At 35.9% G+C, this 22,891-nt stretch overlaps 1 protein-coding gene across 5 annotated transcripts in view; it reads right to left on the bottom strand.

Moving 5' to 3' along the window:
- Nucleotides 1-4,025: 4,025 nt before the first annotated feature.
- The window catches only part of TUSC3 (tumor suppressor candidate 3), a 261,164-nt gene continuing 242,298 nt past the window's right edge, over nucleotides 4,026-22,891 (bottom strand). For 2 of the 5 annotated variants that reach the window (XM_078445394.2, XM_078445391.2), the window contains 3 exons: nucleotides 21,380-21,454; nucleotides 17,749-17,839; nucleotides 4,026-6,767 (listed from right to left, as the gene is read on the bottom strand). In XM_078445394.2, coding sequence (XP_078301520.1) covers nucleotides 6,752-6,767; nucleotides 17,749-17,839; nucleotides 21,380-21,454 — 182 coding nt within the window. In that variant the 3' untranslated portion in view covers nucleotides 4,026-6,751. Of the gene's footprint in view, nucleotides 6,768-13,358; nucleotides 13,420-17,748; nucleotides 17,840-17,973; nucleotides 18,110-21,379; nucleotides 21,455-22,891 lie in introns of those variants that run through there. The other 3 variants (XM_078445392.2, XM_078445395.2, XM_078445393.2) reach the window with 3 other exon arrangements.

Here is a 22,891-nt window from a genome sequence, read left to right as displayed (position 1 = left end):
GCTGAAAAATCTCTTGATAGCTTTGTAGAGTTTCCATTGTATGTACCTAGTTGCTTTTCTCTTTTTGCTTTTAAGATACTCTTTATTAGTTTTTGACTTTATCATTGTCTGTATGGACCTGCATACAAAGTGTTCATATTGTTTGAAGCTCTCTGTTTTTCATGGACCTAGATGTCTGATCCCTTCCCCAAGTTACAGAAATTTTCAGGTATTATTTCTTCAAGTAAGTTTTTTGCCCCTTTCTCTCTCTCTCCTCCTTTGCATTATGGTGTCCCATAATGCAAATATTAGTACACTTGATGTTGTTGCAAAGATCCCTCAAAATATCCTCATTTTTAAAATACTTTATTCTTGCTATTCAGGTTGGGTTCTTTCCATTACCCTGTGTTCCAGATCACTGATCTGTTTTTCTGTATCCTCAAATCTGCTGTTGATTCCCTCTAGTGTATCCATTTTCATTATTGTATTCTTTAGGTCTGGTTGGCTTTTATGTTTTCTTTGCTGAAGTTCTCACTGAGGTCATCCATTCTCAAGTCTAGTGAGTATCTTTATGACCATTACTTGGAACTCTTAATTAGATTATTTCTGTTTCATTTAGGTATTTCTGAGATTTTTGTCTTGTTAGTTTGGACATATTCTTCTGTCTTCTCATTTTGTCTGTCTCTCTCTGTTTCTATGCTTTTTGGAGGTCAACTGCATTTCCTGGTCTTGAAGGTAGTGGCTTTAGGTGGAAGGCATCCTGTAGGGCTCAGTAGGCATCTTCCTGATCCTCACTGGGGCTGCCTGCCAGGTGCATTGGGTTGGTAGCTGCTTTCAAGAGAATGCCAGTCCTGACAGCATTTAGGTGGTTAAGCCCCACTGATTTGCAGAGGTCCCAGAGTTAAGCTCTGCTCTTATGGGGGTTCAGCTTCCCAGTGCAGGTCCCCAGGGCTAGGAGTGCCCCATATGGGACTTAATCCCTTTGTTCCTCATGGAGGACCTCCATACCTATACTATCCCTCCTGCTTGTGGGTTCCCACTGTGTCTCTGTTTTGTGCGTGTGTTTTTTGTCATTTTCACTATGTCGCTCTGAGTGAATTGCATTATATGTAGGTGAAGCCTTGATTTGTCTGTAAGAAGAGGTGAGCTCAGAATCTTCCTAGAATACCATTTTTCCAAGATTTTTCTACAGAACTTTTTGATCCTTTTTACTTCTGTAGGATAGGTGTTAATGTTCTTACTTTCTAATTTTAGAGGCTTGAAAACTATTTTTGTTTTTCTTAGTCTAGCTAAAGGTTTGTCAATTTTTTCTTTTCAAGAAACCAAGTTTTGGTTTAATTGACTTTTTCTTTTTTCTTAAAAAATTTTTTTTAATGTTCATATATTTTTTTGAGAGAGTGAGAGGGAGTGTGAGTAGGGGAAGAGTGGAGAGAGGGTGACACAGAATCCAAAGCAGGCTCCAGGCTCTGAGCTGTCAGCACACAGCCCAATGCAGGGCTTGAACCCATGAACCGCAAGATCGTAATCTGAGCTGAAGTCGGTCGCTTAACTGACTGAACCACCCAGGTGTCTCGATTGACTTTTTCTATTGTTTCTCTATTGTATCTCTAGCTTGTTTAGGTCTCCTCTAATCTTTATCATTGCCTTCATTCTGCTACCTTTGGGTTTAGATTGCTTTTCTTTTTCTAGTTCCTTAAGGTGTAAAGTAAGGGTATTGATTTGAGATTTCCTTTCTTATGTAATTTTATATAGTTATATCATACTTTAAAAATCCTTTTGACAAATCTTTCCTTTAGGTGGAATGCTAAATGCATTTATATTTAAAGAAATTACTCATAAGGAATTCTGTCATTCTACAACTTGTTTTCGACATGTTATATATATATAGTTACTCAATTCTTCCTTTACTACTTTGTGGTTTATATTAAATTTATAAAAGTCTAGTTGGAATTAATAGCAGCTTACATTTGATAGCGTATAAGAACTGCTCATGTACAGTTCTATCCATTTGTTTTTATGAGGTTATTGCCAAATTACATCTCATGCCCTGTGTCTGATTTGCATGTTCTGTTGAGTTGCTCTAGGGACTTCTTCAATTCACTTACGGTTTTTCCACTTTTAGAATTTGTATTTGACTCCATTTATAATTTTTATTTCTTCATTTATATTCTCTAATTGGTGATACCTTGTTCATCTGGTTTCCTTTAGCTCTTTGAGTACATTACCGACCACTAAAGTCTTTAGGAAGTTGAATTGCTGCTTTAAGGACAGTGTCTGTTAAGTTCTTTCCTGTGTATGGGTATAATTTATACTTTGTATGTTTTCTGCACTGGTCATTCTACATACTGTAATGAAGCAACTCTAGAAATTGGATTCTGCTCCCTCTCCACAGCTAGTTTTTGTGGCTTGCTGTGAGTTTTGTAGCTATTTAGTGAATTTTCAAAACTGTTTTTGTAAAATTATGCTGTCATTTGTGGTCTGCAAAGTTTGTGTTTCATTGGTTTAGTGGTCAGCTAGTGGTCTGACAGAGGTGTCCTTAAGTGCCTGCAGACAAAAGAGAGAAAAAGAAACAAGAAACTAGTCCCCTGGGCTTTTGCACACTGACTCTGTTGGGGCACCCTTGAGCACTTATCCAGGGAGTTGACAACTGTGCTCTAGCCTTCATGTCTTGCTTGGGCTGGGTGTAAACATCAGCAAGAAGTAAAAGCTTAGCGTCTTCTCAGATCTTTTCTGAGGATGCATCCTGATCTGGGTTTTGGCACATGGCAGCTTCTCAAAGCCTTTATTCCCCAAAGTAATTCACTCTCCAGCTCTTCCTTTCATTCAGGCATTCAGCCCTGTGTCTATGTCTGTCACAACTGTTACCACGCTCCTGCCTGAGGCAAAAATTCATTTCATCATTTCAGAGAAACACCCTAGTAGTCACTTTTCTACCCTGAGGAATTCGAGTTAGGTGAAACAAAGACAAACCCCTTGCCTGAATTCTCCCAGTAATCCTCAGGTCAAAACACTATTCCTTAGGAACAGGAGCATTCTGCCTCCTCTACAGTCAGGTACACAGGCTGCCATTTTTAAGACCACTGCTGACTGGGGAGACTAAGATTAAAATGCCATTAAACTATCCATCTGAGTTTAAGTCATATTTTGTTTAAGCATTCATAGGGTTGCTGTCAACCTTTCACTATCTTTCAGACTTCAAGCAATATTGAGGGACACTGCCAGTTTTCCTAGTGTTTCTGTGGAGTGCATGAGTTCTTAGAGTTTTTCATCTTGCCATTTTCATGGCCTATATGTATGCATCATTTTTAATGGAATTACACGTACCAACAAGTGACCTGATTTTCCTATTATAGTCCGAATGTGTGATACTTTATTAAAACTTTGTATATACTTAAGACTGTTATATGATAAAAACACAGCATATATATATTTCAGACATAAGTAGATAACAAAAGGAGTATGGAAAGATTCATAAATGACATACGGTCATGAATGAAAGAAAGGAATTTAGAGGCTAACATGAACATACTTGAACCATTTTAGTGTGACTACTATGGTCCCCCTTTTCCCACTCTTAGAAAAATTCTATTAGATAAATTATTGGTTTGACCCAGTACAGTTTCTTGCTAGAATATGAAAAACCTCGTTTTAATATTTTAAACCGAATGGTTAATGAGCTCTGAGGAACACCGTCTCCTAAAGTCCACTCAACTGTTTTGTTCCTAGATGCTCCAGTTAATGTGTTTGCCTTTGTTACCAGTACTTGTAAAATGCAGTGTTTACTGTGTTTGATCTCAAAATAATATGCCTTGTTTAGAAATAACTACTCTGTTCACGTACCTTTAGGGAGGTTCTCCTAATAGCAAGAAAGGGAGTACTTGTCAAGCTCTATGGTTACAAGATCTAATCTCCCTAAATCACCATGCTTGTTGGATTGCTAATTGACAAGGGATATTACTGTATACGCAAAAGAAAATTACAGTATACACACAACACTCCTAGGCTTACTCATGTGAAATATCTGATGAAAGGAACAGTCAGCTGAGCAAAATGCAACATTTTATTCATCAGATGTTAGAAATTAAACTCCTTTAGATGGAACTTTATGTTAAGATTTTTTTATTCTAAGTAGGAAAGCCATTCTTTTTATTCTAACTGGAGACGGTGAAACATACCAGTTTTTAAGGGAGTCTTCAAAACAGTAAATAGGGTTGAAAAGTGACGCTGGAGGATATAGCATAGTAGATACAAATTAATTTTTCAATGTGACTTGTTTGGCAAAGGTAAAGGTAGCCTATATCACATGTGTGGTTTTCCACATGCAAACTTGTGAAAGCAAACTCCATTTGAACCACTCTTTGTAGTTTTTGCCTGTAGCACTTTCCAATAACAACTTGTCTTGAGGCAGTTTATTTCCTTCTAGAATCACTTCCCTAATGCAACAACAGTCTAGAAAAGCAACAACTTTGTAAGCTATAAAATGCTAAAAAAAAAAAAAAAAAAAATGTCTTTATATAGTTGGCATGAAATTAATGTTGAGAGGAAATTACATAATATAGGCTAGAAAACTTTTACTAATCTGGGATAGGGAAGTTCTCCTTACCTGGGCCATTGTCTGACTTTGGTCACGACTGAACACTATGTTAAGCTTTATAGAGACTAGATGTATGTTGTTTAATAAGAACTCTCAGCCTTAAGGGGACAGACCAATGTAATTATAATAAAGATATGTTTACATGTAAAATCTGGTCTCAAACTTCAATTGCATGTCTTTTCTCAAAGAATCTTAGAAACTGTAAAAATACTCAATGGAGTTACATGTACATGTCAAGTGCTACGTAGGGATAGGCATTAAATAAATGATCATGATCATTTAATGCTTTTCCGTAAGTGACATTTCAGTACTAAACCTATCAATCTTTGAACAGGAACTAGGGGACCTAATGTGCTTTTTAATAACAGATTTGGGAATATGTAGTAAGGTGAATATAGTTCTGAATTACTATGCAATTTTCACTGCGTATCATGTTTTGACAAGACAACTTCTTGCTAGCACACATACTGCCCTGGAATTTAGCTTCATATGCCCCTATAGGCTTTGATATTTCCCATTCTTTATTAATTTCATAAAGGTACAAAATAAGTAAATTCAGTGGATGTACACCTGGTCCCTGTTTGAAACTGTGTGCCTGAAACTCCTAACCAACAAAGTTCTCCATGGTCTATTATTTGGATCTTAATGAAAATTAGATGACAAAAATCTTAAAAAAAAAAAAAAAAAAAAAGAGAAAAAAGTTGATTGAGCTGATTGTGTTTCTCAACTGTTTAGCACCACAGAAAATAAAAATTCAGGTTTGAGAGTTTGAAAGCCCGGTTACAGGCTCTGTTTTTCTATTCTTTGCAGCTTTCAGCTTCTAGTGCTTTTGTAAGTCAGACAAAATTTATATTCCTGTCTACCTTACAGGGTTGTTGTAAAGAAAAAAAAAATCTGCCAAAGCGCTTTATAAATTAAAAGAGGACATACAAACATATTAACGATTAGATTCCCATATTTGGTTTTTAAGAAAGCTTCACTGAGTCACCCATGTACAGGATGACTACTCTCTAGCTATCTGGATTCAGGGAACCAAGTTGTAATTGCAAACTTTTGCCATGGAACATGGGGAAAATGGCCACGCTGGGTTAGTTTTGTAGTTCTAAGTCTGGATTCCTGGATTTTTTCTTTTTTTATAGTCTAATTTTGGTTTCATTTTACACTTTCCAAAGAGGGAAGACAGAGAAAAAGTATGACTAATTCCCCCAAACTCTGGGGCCCAGCAGGTACATAACCAGACTTCTCTGACTCCAGGTTCATCCACACTGCTGGGAAGTTTCCATGTTTTGGGAAAAGCAGAGGCGGCTAGGGAAGCCCGTTGCGCCCCACCCCTACAGAAAGAATTCTCAGTGAGCCTATCACAGTGCTCTAGCTGAAGATGTATTTAAAACTAAAGAGGGTTTCAACTTAACATCTAAATTTTAAAACGATAGCATTTCAGCAACCAGTCAGCTCCGAGAACTCGTCCCGGAAGTGAAATGAGGGAAGGACTGCTCTGACGTCTGATACCTCTAAAGTCAGAGAGGAATTAATGTCTAGTTTGGGCGGGAGGCTTCCCTCATCTGATGCCTTCAAGCTTGTTGATTTGGTCCTGTTTGCTTTAAAATTTGTATCCTAGGAAAAAACCTCCACTTCCCAGGTTAGGCTTCCAGTTATAGGCACTATTCATCCAGCTCCCTCTTTATCTAATTATGATTAATAAGAACAAAACATTATTTGTAATCATACACATATCCTTTATACTGAAGTGACAAAGAGTAGAGTTTCACTGTGACATTTTCATGCATACACCTTATCTCTGTACAACCTTAAGGATTCTTTAACATATATTTCATAGTTTCCTCTTACTAACATTGTGGTTTTCCTTACTAATGAGTGAACAGTTCTAACACATGAATTGATAATTACATTGTCATTTATTTCAGTCCTAAGGCATACGCTGACTATAATATGCTCGAAAACATTTCAATGTCTCCTTTGTTCTTTCCAGTGCTAATATGAAATTGAACCATCTACTTCCATAACTTAAATTTACCAGGAAAACTCACATTTAAAAAAAATTACACAAGAATAAGCTAGATTATCACAATGTGGAAATGAACTCAAGAATTCAAAATATATCTCAGGAACACTTTATCTTCATGGTAAACATTCACTTTATGCAAATCCCACTTGGCTTCATTTAATTAAAAAGCTGAAAAAGAAAGAAAATTATATGCTGAAAATAAGGAAACACAATATGCTTTTTATTCATTCTAAGTTACTACATGTAAATGTAATATAAAATGTCATAATTATAATTAATTCACCTCATTTTCCTTTCTTATCGGGGCATTTTCTCTGAACTAGTTCCTGAAATGGGGTCACGCTTGTGGGGAGAAGAGGCAGGGGTGGGAGAGATGCTGATAAGAACTTGAACTAGTGGTGTTTAAGTTTGGGTAAAATACCCTATTTCTATGAACTGCTCTCATTGCTGGTTAGAGCATAGTTAAATCAGCATTTAAACTGGCAATGTAAGTAAAAGTTAGAATAAAAACTGTGGATGGATTAAAACAAAATTCGTTTTTCTCTTGAATCCGCAATTCATTCACTTACACAAAATAACTAAACACTTGATCTCTTTTAAATGAAATATATAACTGAATTATATTGAACCAAAAAGAATGTACACGTAAATCGTGTCATCAGATTCTGAGGAAACACAAATGGATGCTTGTCCATACAGAAATGAAAGCAGAAGATCGCTGTTTTTAACTTCCCTAAGCAAAGTTTTAATCTATGAACAGAAATAGAACTTGTAGAATGGTAAGTCAGTTTAAACAACATTGACTGACTTTGTTTGAGATTTGTACCTTTTTCTAATACGTGGTGGTTTTTCTGTCTTGACAACACAACTTTGTAGGACAACCAGAGACAAACCACGTTTTAACTGAACATTAAAACGAAAATGAAGTTAATGGTTGCTATAGCTGAAAAGCCATGTAGCTGGAAAACTAAGCTTAGTAAGTTTACTATTTGGATGTTTATAATATCCTCGTCATATATTTCTTGGTCTTTCTGAACCTCGGTTTCCTCATTAGTGAGAAGAACGTTTGTTTGGATGATCTCCAGAGTTCTTTCTAGAGCTTGTACTTTACAAACCTAGTGACACTGTGTGCTCAAAGTAAACACTATTAAAAAAAATAAAACCTTACATAAAATCTGCAGTAAATACTTAAAATGTTATATAATGTAAATTATAAAGTAAACATGCTATGCAAACTAAAACAATTACTCTGTATATCTGTCTCTGAGAAATTAGTCAAGGGTGGAAATCATGTGCTGATACCTAGATGCAACAAGACCTTGCTTCTGTTTTCAAACTAGCAAGTTCTGGCTGAGGTACCGCAAGGCTAACCCCCTCTGAGAACAAGAATGTCCGCAGGAAACGTCCCCAGCGCATTCAGCAGCGGCTGCCGTTCAGGCCACACAATCCTTAACACTGATGGCAATGCACGTGGATGTGGCCTTTGGAGAGGAACTCTGGCATTTTCCGTCATGCATTTTAAGCTTCCCCTAAAGATTAAAGCTAACTGAAGAAGGAGGGTTAATGATAAAAAGAAAACTTGATCATAAACAATTTAGAATGTAAAGTTGAAAAAATTATAACTTTAACAAAACTGAGGATTTGTAGGGTGTTGGTTTTTGTTTTCTAATCATGGTCTGAACATTTCAAGGTGTGGTGCACTAAAGATCACCTTTTATCACCGCTAAAAATACTTTACCGTAAGAGCAAAAACAGTAATATGACCCCTGTGATCATCTTATACTTCCTAACTTTTGGGAGCTGGAAAAGCAAAAAAGATTCTATCATTTTTAGATGTTAAATTTACAAAATAAAAGGATCTCTGTATCTTCTTAATATTAAAATAAACTAAGAATCCTTAGTCACCACATTATTGGTTTATGCTAGGGATTTTTCCCAAACTAAAATACTTATTTCTTTTAAAAAGCTGTTAAGGGGCGCCTGGGTGGCTCAGTCGGTTAAGCGGCCGACTTCGGCTCAGGTCATGATCTCGCGGTCCGTGAGTTCGAGCCCCGCGTCGGGCTCTGTGCTGACAGCTCAGGGCCTGGAGCCTGTTTCAGATTCTGTGTCTCCCTCTCTCTGACCCTCCCCCGTTCATGCTCTGTCTCTCTGTCTCAAAAATAAATAAACGTTAAAAGAAAAAAATTAAAAAAAAAAATAAAAAGCTGTTAAAACAATCCTTCATTTTTATTCTTTTGTGCAATGACAAATATATATTTTATCTTGAACTGATACTATTCTACAATGAAGGATAAATTTAACAGAATACTTCCTGTTCTTTTATAGTTAAAATCTTTTTCATAAAAAGCGTTACAAGTTTACAAGTGTTTGAAGACATTGGACAGCTTGAAGCCTGTCAAAACTGTTTGCTTAAAATGCTTCTTAGAGAAGGATACACTGTTATTCTCTAGGTAATCATTCAATATTAATATGAATATTAATATTAAATAGCCAACGTATATTCCAGTATGAATGTTTCATATGTATTTCACCACTCGGGACTTGTCCCTCAGTCTTACACATCAAGTTCCGACAAGATTTTTTTTTTCTTTTCATTTACCTGTCTAGTAATCTTAGGGCATAACAGTTCTCATATATTTATGTTTCTAATAATGCTTGGATATTATCTTTCCAATAATGCTTACTGTAAAAAGGTATTAAATACTTGGGTAAAACTGTTGAATAGCAAACCAGAATAGCCTCCTCTTACTTGAAATGTATTTTTCAGGGCTGTGGCTGCTTTCCTCAGAGAGGGAGCAGCTGCCTTGGGTGCCACCAGCAACTTCTGTCTAGACTCTCCTCCACCCTGTCATGAATGGTTTTCCTCACAGTTCATGGTAGTCGGCACGTGTGTGACAGACACTGACTACTGTGACCGGCTTTGAAGCGACTGTATGTATGGTCAACGAACTCAAGTAGTAGTAGAAGTCGGAGGCCAGGCCGGTGAGTTCTACACAGGAGGATTAGAGAGCCGGGTAGAACCAGCACAGTTAGGTCCCAGAAACTCTCCCTTTCTCTAGCTTAAATGGGTGCAACTATTCCCTTCTAGTCTGTGTAACTTGATTATTGTTGAGAGCACATCACTGATGCAGAGGAGACTGTGTATACAAAGAAGGGATGGGATGGAAATCTCAAAACACCTTCCAGGTCCGGCTCTTTCCTAATTACTCCCTCCCACTAGCACACATTTTATTGACATAAAAATGTAGTCCTTGACTTGCTGAGAACCAAGGTTCTAAAAGTTGGTAGCAAGGTTATTATCTGAAATTCAAAATAAGTTTTTCTAGAGAAACATTGTTTAAAATGGTAGTTATTTTCTCAAATTTGGGCCAAACACTGTCCATCTCAATCAGTATTCTGCAAAGACTTATTGACCACCTATTGTATATGAGAGTATCATGTATAGAAGGGTGGTCGTAACACATGTAATGACTAAAGGTCATGGCCATTATACTTCTCTTCCAGAGGAAAGTAAGACCCAGACAAAATTAAGTATAACACAGTGATATACTTGATATGATGGCAAGTCAAAGTGTTAGAGGAATTGAAAAACAAGCATATAAAGCAAAACTCTGACTTTGAGAAGAAGTTAAATGAAGTGATAGTGGCTTAGGCTAAAGGGGCTAAGTGCAGAAATGTGCCAAAGAATGACAATAACATTGTGCTGTATTCAGTATGTCTAAATGAGGAGTCCGTCCACTTTTTGTAAAAGGCCCAGAAAGTGAATACACACTGTGGGCTAGAAGTCTCTGTTGAAACCACTCAGCTAAGCTGTTGTAGTGCAAATACAGCCCATAGAAGATATAGAAACAAATGAATCTGGCTGTGTACTGATAAAACGGATACTGAAATTTGAATTTTAAATAATTTTCACACGTCACAAGATATTCCCCCCCCCCTTAACTTAAAACTGTAAACACACTTCCTAGTTTACATGGCACACAAAAATGGCCAGGCGGCCAGATGTGGTCCACAGGCAATAGATGCTGACTCGTGTACTACTACGTCATAGGGTATGATGAAGGCTGTGTGTGTTATAAGAAGAAATAGAGGACACAGACAGAATCAAACTTGAAAGAATTTAAGGTGATGGATACAATGGAGTTATTATGTCCCTAGTAAAATCATATTGTAGAATACTTAATGGCACTAAAATCTATTCATGATGTATATGAGAGGGATAAAGTAGCTTATAAAATATGTATGGTATAATCCCTTCTTAGGTTCAAAAGATAAACAAGCCAAAGAATTGACATCGATAACCTAGGTGTTGATTATGAAAAATTTCAAATTTTTATCTTTTTGCTTTTCTAGATCATGTAAAGGAATATGTATTAGCTTTTCCCCTCTTTCTTGTTATTATCCATTAATGGATTTTGATAAAGCAACATAATCTGTGCATATCTTAAATTAATTCTGTGTTACTCTAGAATAAGTGACTGCTTATGGAAGATAATGACTATACATTGGGAGATAAGCTTAGGAGTGATGGAGGCCCAGACAAGTGACTCCTCTAGGACTGTGAGAAGAACATCGTCTTAGGGAAAATGGGGAGAATAGCAGAAAATAGGTTTGGAGCACAGAGGAGGCTGCCCTTTAGCCGTGTGGGGGGTGAGGTGGTAATGTGGTATTCAGGTCTGGTTCTAGATCTCAGGAGAAAGGTGTTCAGGATCTGACTTGCAAAAGGAAGTGGGAAATAATTGGGAAGGAAAAAGGAAGGTGTAAAAGTATCATGTTACAAAATCCAAGGTAAAACGTTTCAAAGAGGAGCTGGTCAACTAAAGTGCTAGAATGATTATGTGGGTTGTAGAACGAGAAGAGACCTCTGGTCTTGGTCACTGGAGACACTGATTATATGCACAGCATGTTTATTCCTTTTTTCTTCCTGTGAAATATTTAAATAGGGATGAAACAGTGGCATGCATTTTGTTTTTACTTACCTTAAACTGTCTTTTGTTGGTGTTTAAAAAAAACCAGCATGTACACAATGCTCTTAAATGAGTGAATTCTGTCCAACTGGGAGCTTGTTAAGTTCTCTGAGCTCTTCGGGTGGACACAATTTTCTTCTGTACTAACTGCCTATTCTCAAACTAGGTCAGGGAGACCTGATTACAAGACACTCTGTCTTACAGAAATCATTCATGTGTTCAATCAGCAGTTGCTCGCACTTCATTTTGGTTTTGGAAAAAAAAAAAAAAAAAAGGTAGAGAAGACAGGAAAAGCCTTGCTTCTTTCCAGAGAGCATGGATGGCCCACTACTTGATTTTTCACTCCTGTTTGGCCTTGTAGTTGGTGGAACTCAATGATTCCTATTCGTGAGATTTTTTTTAACCTTTACTCTATATTAAATGTTCTAAGGGACTGCAAGGGAGAAGTACATCATGGCTGTTAGCTAGGCCTCTTTAACCTGCTTCTTTGCTTTGTAATAATAAATTACTGAACCCAGAAAAAGTTCAAGTCTGAAGCAAACGATCTAAAACAAGGCCTAAGGAAATTCAGGACTTTATTAGGAGAAGGGAAGAGATCTTTGAGTATGGAAACCTTTCTGTATCTATGGTCGCACAGGGCACCAGAGGTCAAATCTAACTACTGCCAAGGCCACTTCTCTACACAGCCTGAACACAGAGAAACTTAGTAACAGTTTGTCTAACATGATTATTAATGATTAGACATGATCAGGAATGTGGATACTATTTCTGGGGAAAAACATAAAGCTAGTGTGTGGACTAAGGTTGGGGGAAAGGTGAAGAAGCAAAAAGTCTTCTAGGCCATGGGAGCTCTCTATGCTTTTCCTGTTTTCAGTGGGGTGCTGGATGGTGGAGAAAGTTGCACTTTCAAGACGGAACTGACCCTCGAGAGCTATCTGTGTGTGTCTGCTCAGACTACGTGTTCTGAGGTTGAAGGGCTTAGAATGTGCAGTACAAAACATCAAGGAACAAAACAATTTTCTACAAAAATTATTTTGGCCTTATGTAGAGGTTCCTAGTATTTACTGCTGAAATTACCAAATGTTGATTAAAAATCTTAGTACAGAGGGGCGCCTGGGTGGCTCAGTCGGTTGAGCATCCAACTTCAGCTCAGGTCATGATCTTACGATTTGTGAGTTTGAGTCCCGTGTTGGGTTCTGTGCTGACAGCTCAGAGCCTGGAGCCTGTTTTGGATTCTGTGTGTCCCTCTCTCTCTGACCCTTCCCTGCTCACACACACACTCTCTCTCGAAAATAAATAAACATTAAAAAATTAAAAAATCTTAGTACATATTTCAGAGACTTGTATTTTATTTTATTATCTTGACATTTTCGTTAGTTGAAAAAGGGCTGAGACTACACCTGTCCTAGGCAGAGTTCGGTATATTTCTGTCATTTGTTTTGGTTCTGCTTTCCTCCTTAAAGTAATAAAACACAGGTAACTAAATGAAATTACATTTTGTTTGGAGTGGAGTGCGTATGCACATATAGGAGTATTTTAAAAATATACTGCTTGTCAGATGGTTAATTCCATGGGTCAGAGTCTATTGCTTGAGATTTGTATCTGAGGGCTTGTCTGTAAAGCCGCTAAGCACAGTAGCCCACGACTGGAATGTGGGGTCTCACAGTTAAAAGTTATCTTACATCTGTAAAACGATAGTTTGCTACAACTTGTCTTACTCATGAGATAAATATTATGGCCTTTATTTGAAAGATGAGGAAAACTGAGGCTCAGAGAAGATTAAAAGACTTGCCTGAGGTTACAGTTTTAAAGTGCCATGGTCCAAATCATATCTTCTCACTCAGTCCAGATCACTTTCCAATACACCACAATGAAATACAACAATATGGAAAAAATAGTCCTTAAGATTCAATTTCCATTTGCACAGTATTATTACAAGATTTAGCACTGTATTCCTTATCTATACAAGAGAAGGGCCAGACAATGGTGCCTTTAGAGCATTCCAGCTCTTCCCCGAATCCTCTCTACATCTTTGGTCACTTATGTCATTCTTCAAAGCTGGAACCCAGCAGGAGAAAGACAATCCCAGTGAAATTCTTAGCAGTTACATGTATTATGGGCTGATCACCACACCATTTTGATATTATTTTTATATTTGTACGGCTCAAGGCTATATTTAATATGGTCTCTACAGATGAAAGATCCACATGTAAGATATAGAAAATGTGATACTGCTATAATACTGTACCCTGGGATTTTTTGGCCCTGCTGTACTTATTCAGTATCATACTTTTCTCAAAATTCATATGAATAGCTCTCATTTCCAGCTATTTGTGTATTTTCCATTACTGAAGGTAAATCCATTTTTTGTTACTCATTATCTCTCAAAATAGCCAAGGACATCAGGAAATACAAGTATTTTTTTAAAAAAACAATAGAAGGTAGTTTCTATGTCCATTTTACGCAATTTTAATAATAGATTTTTAATATTTGATGTCAGCCAGCTAAGAATCAATCTGAGTTTGCAATAAGTATCTTTATAGCTCTGGTTTCTAAATAATTATCTTTCAACAAACCACACATCCCTTTAGGTGTGTGGAATACCCTGACAACTCCACGGGGTATCATTTGATGTGAATTCCATCTTCTGGAGTTGTGCAATGTGGCCAACCAGTACTCTTTTTTCCCCACTACTTTTCTATCTTAACGGTTCCTATTGCATTTAGATGAGGAATAAATAAAAAATGTTTTTGAGTTCAACGTTCAACTAATATGAAGAGCACCTACTATGTGCACAGCACTTTGGAGATACAAAAAAGGTATTTTCAAGGACTTCTCTCTATAATACCATACAGTATTACAGAATGAAAATGACTTGAATACATGAAACAGTTCTGTATGAATACTTAGTGAAAAAGGTAATGAAGTAAAATGCTGAACACAAATGTAATGAGGTAAAATGCTGAAGTTATTGTAAAGGTAAGACGTAGGCGAAGTAATATTTATCGAGAAGCCTACATTTCAGGCTCTACGAATTATATAATTTTTCCCCACAACATTCTGAGACAGGTGTTCGACCAAGTTTACCAATGAAGAAAGAAGCTCAGCAGAGTTAAGTATCTTGGCAAACGATACAGCATTAACGTGACACAAACCTAACAACTGAACCTGTCTCCAAACCCCATAAAGAAACTAAAACACTATTTTAGAAATGAAGAAAAGTAAGACCAAGAACTTAAGTGACTAACTCCAAGTCTCAAAGTTAGTGAAGAGAGGGTCTAAGATTCAAACTCCGATCTGTGTGACTGCAGAGTTAGAGCTCTCAATTACTATAATATACATTAAACTTGAACTCCACTCTTCTGAATGTAAATATTATCTGTCCATTCTGCCACTCTCTCTCTCTAAAGAGTTTTATAAACAGGAAGTGAAGTGGTAATTAACAGAGAATGGTTCATTTTAGTTTTTTACTAAATGAGAGACATGGGTCATAAGTACTTTTATGGAAATTTTTTGATTTTTTGTAGGTCAAAGTGTGTCCCTGAAAAATAATGGGGAATTACCCATTACTGAAGACTATCGTGTATCACTACTAGCTCTTTGCTTTTCTTTGAAGATGGGACAAGCCTAAAGTTAATCTTTATTTAATATAAAAAGGAATTCATTGCTACCCATGGAATAAAATTTCCTTTCTGAACCATGGCTCAGATGGTAATTAGACCAAATTCTTAATAATCTTGATATTTCACTGGTAGTTTCAAGGGACTCAGGAGTCCAATTAAGTTCGTCAAAAGGTTCAGGGAAAATCTGTTCTTCACTCAACTGAATCATGCAAATATAAAACAGTTACTTAATCTTCAGTGTAAAGAAAATCCTGCTTAGGAAAGGAGATTAAATACAAATGAGTTTGAAATATTTACATCTGAATTAATGATGATAATTAGCAACTTAGTTATTGAATAATTAATACTGATAATTAGCAACTTACAGTTATGGAGTAATTAATACTATGTGGCATTTACCATGTATTCGGTAATGTGTTAAGTAATCTACATGCATTCTCTCATGTAATCCTGACAAGAGTCTTATGAAGCATGTAAATTTTTTTTCCATTTACAAATGAGAAAACCAGTGTTCAGAAGAGTCCAGTAACTTGTCCAAGGTCACACATCCAGTAACAGATCAGGGATTTAAATCCAGGAAGTTTGCTTACTGAAACCTAACAGAGAACCTAGGAGAGTTAGTGATGGTGTGAAACCTACTGATACTGTAGAAAAACAACAACAAAAAAACCCCTAAGACTAAAATGTGGGACAGATTGAAGGAAACAGGATAAATATTTCATGCAGATCCTACCCCTTCAAAAGTTAGAAAGATCAACAAAAATAACAGCGTGAAGTACTGAGAAAATATCATGAAGGGTGTAAGGGTTTAAGATTTTGTGACGTTTAAGACTGAAGTCAAAACAGAAATAAAACATGTAAAGATGACTACATATAGAAGAAATGAAAGACTGTAGATTAAACAGAATTCAAAATTATGAGGAACTAATTAATAAAAATTCAGAACTGTGTTCAGAATTACCTCTAAACTATCAGTGGTATTTTTTTTGATACAAAAGTTAAAATTCTCAGACATTGTAATTAAAAGGGAGAACTAGAACTGACGTCCCTGGCTAAAGGTGATTTTTAAATTAGTGTATGCTGTTATGTTCAAATGTGCATTTTCACGAAGGGAGAGCTTAACAGTTTTATCCACAGGACAGGTATTATCCGCGGTAGGCAAGCAGTGGGCAGTTTTTTCATTCGTTTTAAAGGAAAAAAGTGTACTTGTCCTTGCAGTTCCTCTCAAAGTCAAGGATCTGGTCTTGGATGAGAACTCATTCTCCTTTTCTTTTGCAAGCCCACTTCAATGTATGTCTGCCACAAATAAGTACGTTAAGTTAGCCCTTGGTCCTCAGGGTTAAACGCAGGGCCTCACTCTCTGTGAAGACGGATAGCCACAAGTGTCTTTCCGTAAGTTCTCAGACCAGCACATGCCTTCGGGACTGTTGCGCATGTTTTCCTTTTCCTCTGATGATGGTGTCCTATATCTCATTCTCTCGCTCCTTACAAACTGCTTTTGTGGAGAAGAGCAAGTTGATTTTTTTTTTCTTTTAAATCAAGTACTACAATGCTTGTGCCACAGATACACCCTTCTGGGAATGGAAGCCGTTTGAGAACGCGGTGCTATGTTAGGTTCATAACTGACCAAGCTTCTCACACGCGACAATTCAGTGGGAGGAAATTTCTTTTACTTCCTTATCAACATCTTACATTTCTACTCTCTTTCATTCTTTCATTTATTACCTCTGTCACTCTTGCTTCTGCTATCACCTTTATTTTTTCCTCCAGTGAACTAGTTGTACAAATAGATATTTTTCCCCTGGACTGTCAGGTTTTTAGGATTTAGCTCAGGATTTGTCCAAATCTTTGGCATGTAATCTCTGCAGTCCTTTTAGCAAAACTTGCTCTTGTGATGTGTATCAGCTGCTTATTGCCATGATCATTCATAAGAGAGCTGATTAAAATTTCTGAGAAAAAAATAAAAGCTTATTCAAAAGGAAAATGATGCAGTGCAAGAAAAACAAAACCCAAAGCGGGATCTACCACAACTAAGGTAACTGTAGCATAAATCCATGTGCTAGACTAATAAAGGAATAACACCTGTCAAATGTAAACTTGGTATCTTTTCGGGTTCATACTGCTTTCCTACACTGTATTTTGTTAGCTCTGAGAGATGCTAGAAATAAAATGAAGGAAACATGTATCCTATATGAACCTGACGAAGCCAGAGAATCTGCATGTGAATGATCAGATGGACAGACAAAACAAGAGAGAGAAATTCTGATGAATTCCACAAAGCTAAACCCGTTTTATTATATGTACATATATAATACATATGTAATACGTATCTCTAAAATGAAACGATACCCTGCCTGGGAACAGGGCCTGTGCCTACTAAGTCCTCTGCAAAGTCCAAGCTGAACACATGGCAGGTGCTCAAAAACTTGCTTAACTGAGTTTAAAGTCACTTGGCAAATGAGTTAGCTACTTTATGTTAGCCTTTAAATATGTATTACCCACGGGAATTCTGTTTATTAGTTAAAAACACAAACACACACATTAATATAATGATATTACCTGTAAGGATAGCCATGGTATTTGGAACGAAATATTGAAAGTAGAAAACTGAAGAAGAAGACCACCAGGCCTAATCCCACTAGGCAAATTACTAGAAAGAGACAGACAATGCTATTAGGGTCTAGACACATGCAACCCAAATGCATGTTTTTGAAATGCATTCAATTAATAACAGTATACTTACATTTTAATAGTTCATGGCACATACAGGCACAACAAACCAGATAATCCAAAATACAATGTATTCATTATTTTCCACATTCTTCTCAATGAAAATGGACTATTTGGGGTATGAAAACAACAAAAGTGACTGATCTAAGTCTTCTGGTGGTTTTCTTCTCTTAGAGAGTTCCTACGAGTACTAAAATGCCCCAGAGGGATCAAAACAAGACAAAATATGTGAAAACCACAAACATGATTATCAGCCCCTGCATTATAAAGCATTGGCTATATTAGCATAGACATTTGCATTATCAGAAAAGTAACTATAATTTTACTTTTTTCAGGTGCCATGCAATATTTACAAGGAAATGTTATTTTAGATTATTGACTAGATTACTGCTTCGGTAAAAGCCTGTTACTTAGAAATAGTCATCCTGGTGGACAAAAAGTTAAGAATAAAGGCTTCAGGAACAAAGTAATGTGGATTCTGGAAAGCCAAAGTGGGGACATCCCCCCCCACATTGTAGGTCACTGTGTCAAAGAGTTGTTTGTTTTCACGAAGGTAGGGAAGGCCAGTATTACAGTAAGAGGTGCTGTGGTCTAGGTTTCCCCTACCACTTTAAACCAGGCAAGTTGACAATAGGGAAAATACTTTTTTGTTTTCTTTTCTTTCTGTTATGGTTAGGAAGATTTTACTCTAAAAGAGTAATAATATCTGTAACATATGCAATGGGAATACATATGAAAATATATTGGGTATTTAAACAAAATTTATTTCTATTAGTAAAATATATGTTCATAAAATTAAAATACTTGTTAAAAATCTGAGCCAATTAAATGCAGACATGTTTAGAATTATGAAAAACTTAAATACATTTTAAAAAATTGAAACTGACTTAAATCTATGCCATAAATAAGTAGAAATTGGAGTTAGCTCTTAATAAGAAAAATCTAAGCATGTCTTAAGAATCAAACATTTGCACAATACTTGTATACTTTCATTAGTTTCAGGTAATTCTTAGAAAATATTGAAAAAAATCTGAAATAATTATAAAAGAAAGAGGAGTAAAGAAATGAAATACTAAGGCACAGGAGAACAAGGAAAAGTTAGCAGTTCTATATACTTCCATAATGATAAAATACATTTAAAAGTATTCTTCTAGCAGGTCTGAGACCAGGTTTAATTACAATCCTGGAAATCAAGCAGTAGGTAAGGTATGATACTGTCAAAAAATGGTCTAGAAATCTGTCAGTTTTCATTCAATTCTACAGGAATATCAATCAGTTTTGAGTACAAATTGTTGAAAGTCATAAGCGCTTAAAAGCATTCAATTGCAGCCTCTGTGACATTTCATTTCAGACAAAGTTCATGCAGTTGAACTTCAAATGAATATTGGCAGAAGATAAAGTAAAAATCTGGTTGAATACCTCAAAATGAAAAAAACACCTTTTTAAAAATGTGTGGACTATCCAACTATGACAGACACCAGGCACTAGATGTAACAATGTTAAAACATCCCTGCTTATAACAATGTTACTAAACCCGTAATTAATTACGTGATGCTTTATTTCATACCTCACCACGTTTGGTATTTTTATCAAACACTTCATCCTTCCTTTCTTTTCTTTCTTTCTTTTTTTTTTTTTTTTTTCTAATTTTTAGAAGCTAGGTAAAACCCTTTTATTCCCTTTGCCACTTTGGTCGTGCTCCATGGTCAATGAAGCTCAAAGTACATGATCAAGTAAAACAATATATTTACTTGATTCTGCACAGTGGAACAAAATAGTATTAGTCAAGTCCTCGTATATAGGGAAGGGAGAGGAACTGAGTGAGTACTAGTGAGGAGGTAGTAATTACTGAATTAACCACTGCAGCCCAGACAAGTTAACAGACTTGTGAGGAAATGCTATGACACAATCATTCTGACCTGAGCAATTACAATCACAGCCATTGTATTATTATATATCAAAAAGGAATAATTGTAAAATATATTTGCCATGTCTCTTCCTCTCAAACTACACGTGAATAAATAGTTTGACAGTGCTGGGGCTGGAGTGATATGCAGAGAAATTTCTACCAAGAGGAAAGTTGGAAGTACTGATTTTATAAACTTCACAGATGTTGTAAGATTAAAAATTTATGTATTTCTTACCATTACCTACTTTAATAAGACAGGACATATAATAAATAACATAAACATTATCTGTCATTTCCAAGAGCATATTGTTTGATAGATATATCATAAAATGACATTCTGCACATTACTTATGCATTAGAGTCTTGAATAGTTTCTTTACAATAGTAAATCATGGGAAAACAAAGGACAGACTAAACTGTAAATTACATCCAAAATATTTTAACACTTAAGACAACTATTTAGAAATCATGATGATTTATTTATATACATGTCACCATAGGTGATACTTACAAGAAGAAAATAAGTCTAGATTTTTATTTTAAACTAAGATAAATTATGTGTCTCTTGGATACCTATAAATAAATTCAGGGTGTAAAAAGTTTCCAGAAATGCAGAGTATTGGGAAAAATTTTAATTATGGGTTTAATCATAAAATTATATAGGGATCTGATAATACTGTAAAAAGGTTTGTGGCAGGAAATTTAAGGCCCTCTCTTCTTTCCTAACCTATGCTCCTGAGGGTAGATTTTTTTCATATGTTCTTCCTTTGTCTAGCCAAAATCTACTACTTCATAAAAATGTATTTTTTTTCTACAACCCCCCGAAAGGAATAGTTCTATCAAAGGATAAAAAAAATAAATGAAAGAAAGAAGGAAGGAAGGAAGGAAGAAAGATAAAACCTAGTTAACTTGCTTAGAAACAGAATGCTGGAAATCCGTACAGTTGTAAATCTTGGAATACCAATGGGAAAGGCAAGGACCCTGGAAGAGACACTGTCAACAGATCACCCCTTTTTCAAACGTTGATCAAAAGAGGTTTGGAGGTAATGGAAAGGTATTATATTTCAGTGTACAAAACCCATGTGAAAACAGAGTCCTTGAATGTATGCCTGATTCTTGGGGTAAAAGGAACACAGCCTTAATCAATAAAGTCTCTGAAGACTCTGAACAGAGAATTTTATGTCACTCTGTAGCGTGGACATTACTATGGGGACTCAGCTTCAGTAGACATGGGTCAGAGCAGCCCTGACAAGGGTAACAGCTTTCCTTTATATGCAATTCCACAGAAAATCGCCCACACCCATTTTGGAAGAAATATATTTTTAAGTATTTGTACACACACATCCAAAAAAAAAAAAAAAAAGTAAAACAACAACAACAAAACAAAACCCAAAAAACAAACAAAAACAAAACAGAAAAGCCCTCCAAAAACACTTAAATCAGAACATTTCTTTAGAAATTTGTTTTCTAAGGACTTTTATACATTTCCCATTTTATTTAAATGAACCTTAAGACTAAAGCAAAACTACAAAAATAGCAACAGAGACTTACTCCGTCTTTTTCCAACATCTCCCTTGGATGTTGCTGCTTCATTTAGAAGAACCATCCCCATGGTGATAGCAGCATCTATAGTAGTTGTCAAGGAAACAGTAGAAATACATGCGGATAAAATCTATTAATTTTTCTGGATCTGAACACGATGTGTTCTGTTCCAGAATCGTTAAGTTGCAACTGTACACAGAGGTAGATAGGACTTATTCTTATTATCCAACACAAAATTACCATTCTTTGGTATTTGCCTGAAATTGCGAGATTTTGAAGGGTCAACTCGAAATGTTCTTAAGTTTCAGGACTTTAATTTCTTAGCACATATGATTTACATGGCTCTCATACTCAGTTATGCCATTTCATGTTATACATGAAGAGATGTGCTAGTTCTAGTCACAGGGACAAACTTCATTGGCAATCACGGAAAATTAGACTGTATTTACCATGATTTCCCCCCCAGTTCACAACGAGTGCTTGTGTGCATAGTTTTTTCTGCCTGACTTCTAACTAATGTGCTGTTTCATAGATTACCTTGTTTAAAGAAACATTTATTAAGATCAGGTATTGTGTCACTCAGAAATTTTTTGTTATTCAATTACAAATTTTACAAAAGAAAACATGCACATTATAATAAAACACACTAACAAATTCAGCAGCATCTTAATTTAGTGAAATTTACATTTTAAGAATGAACACAAAATTCTGTACCTAATGTCTGCTTGCAGCAGGATGAATATTTTCATACCATACTGAAAGAAGCCAGAGATTAAGAAAATGAGGGGAGCTTTCCACCTTTATAAGAAAATTCTTAACCGTGTTAAAAAAACATTTTTGACATGGACTAATGTTAAGATTTAAGAACTCATCAATTCTGGAAATATATTTATTATGTATTCTGCCCAAATGACTAATGGATTAAAAAATGAAGAGGCGAATAATTTTAGCCCAGAAATTCCTCAATTTGTTCAACTTTACTAAGGTTTCCTTGTATTCATTCCTACTGCTACAAATGTACAACCCATCATTAGTATCTTGTACAGGGTCTCTAATGTCTTCTACTCCAAACTGTGAAAACTCAAAGAATATTATCTGCCTATGTGTATGCAATTAAGTGGAGGAAGTCAAGGAAAATTCTGCAGAGTAAATATTTCCACTTTATTTTCAAAACCATTAGATCAAAGTACTGATTAATAACTGTAAAATATTTGAGTCTTTCATGACCCTATTATCCAATTTCTGGTAAACAAAAGATGCCTGACTTCTCCAGTTAGGCATTTATGCTTACAATAACTTCTCTATACAAAGTGTTTTCTTTCTTTTTTCTTTTTTTAATTTTAAATTTTATTAAAATCCAAGTTAGTTAACATATAGTGTAGTAATGATTTCAGGAATAGAATTTAGTGATTCATCACTTAGCTATAATGCCCAGGGCTCATCCCAACAAGTGCCCTCCTTGATGCCCATCACCCAATTGGCCCATTCGCTGACCCAACACTCCTCCAGCAATCCTCAGTT

The sequence above is a fragment of the Panthera onca genome, chromosome B1 (genome assembly GCF_046562875.1).
Source record: "Panthera onca isolate mPanOnc1 chromosome B1, mPanOnc1 haplotype 2, whole genome shotgun sequence".
Classification (NCBI taxonomy): Eukaryota; Metazoa; Chordata; class Mammalia; order Carnivora; family Felidae; genus Panthera; species Panthera onca.
The sequence above is the reverse complement of the archived record's forward strand: the minus strand, read 5'-3'. Positions and strand labels throughout refer to the sequence as shown.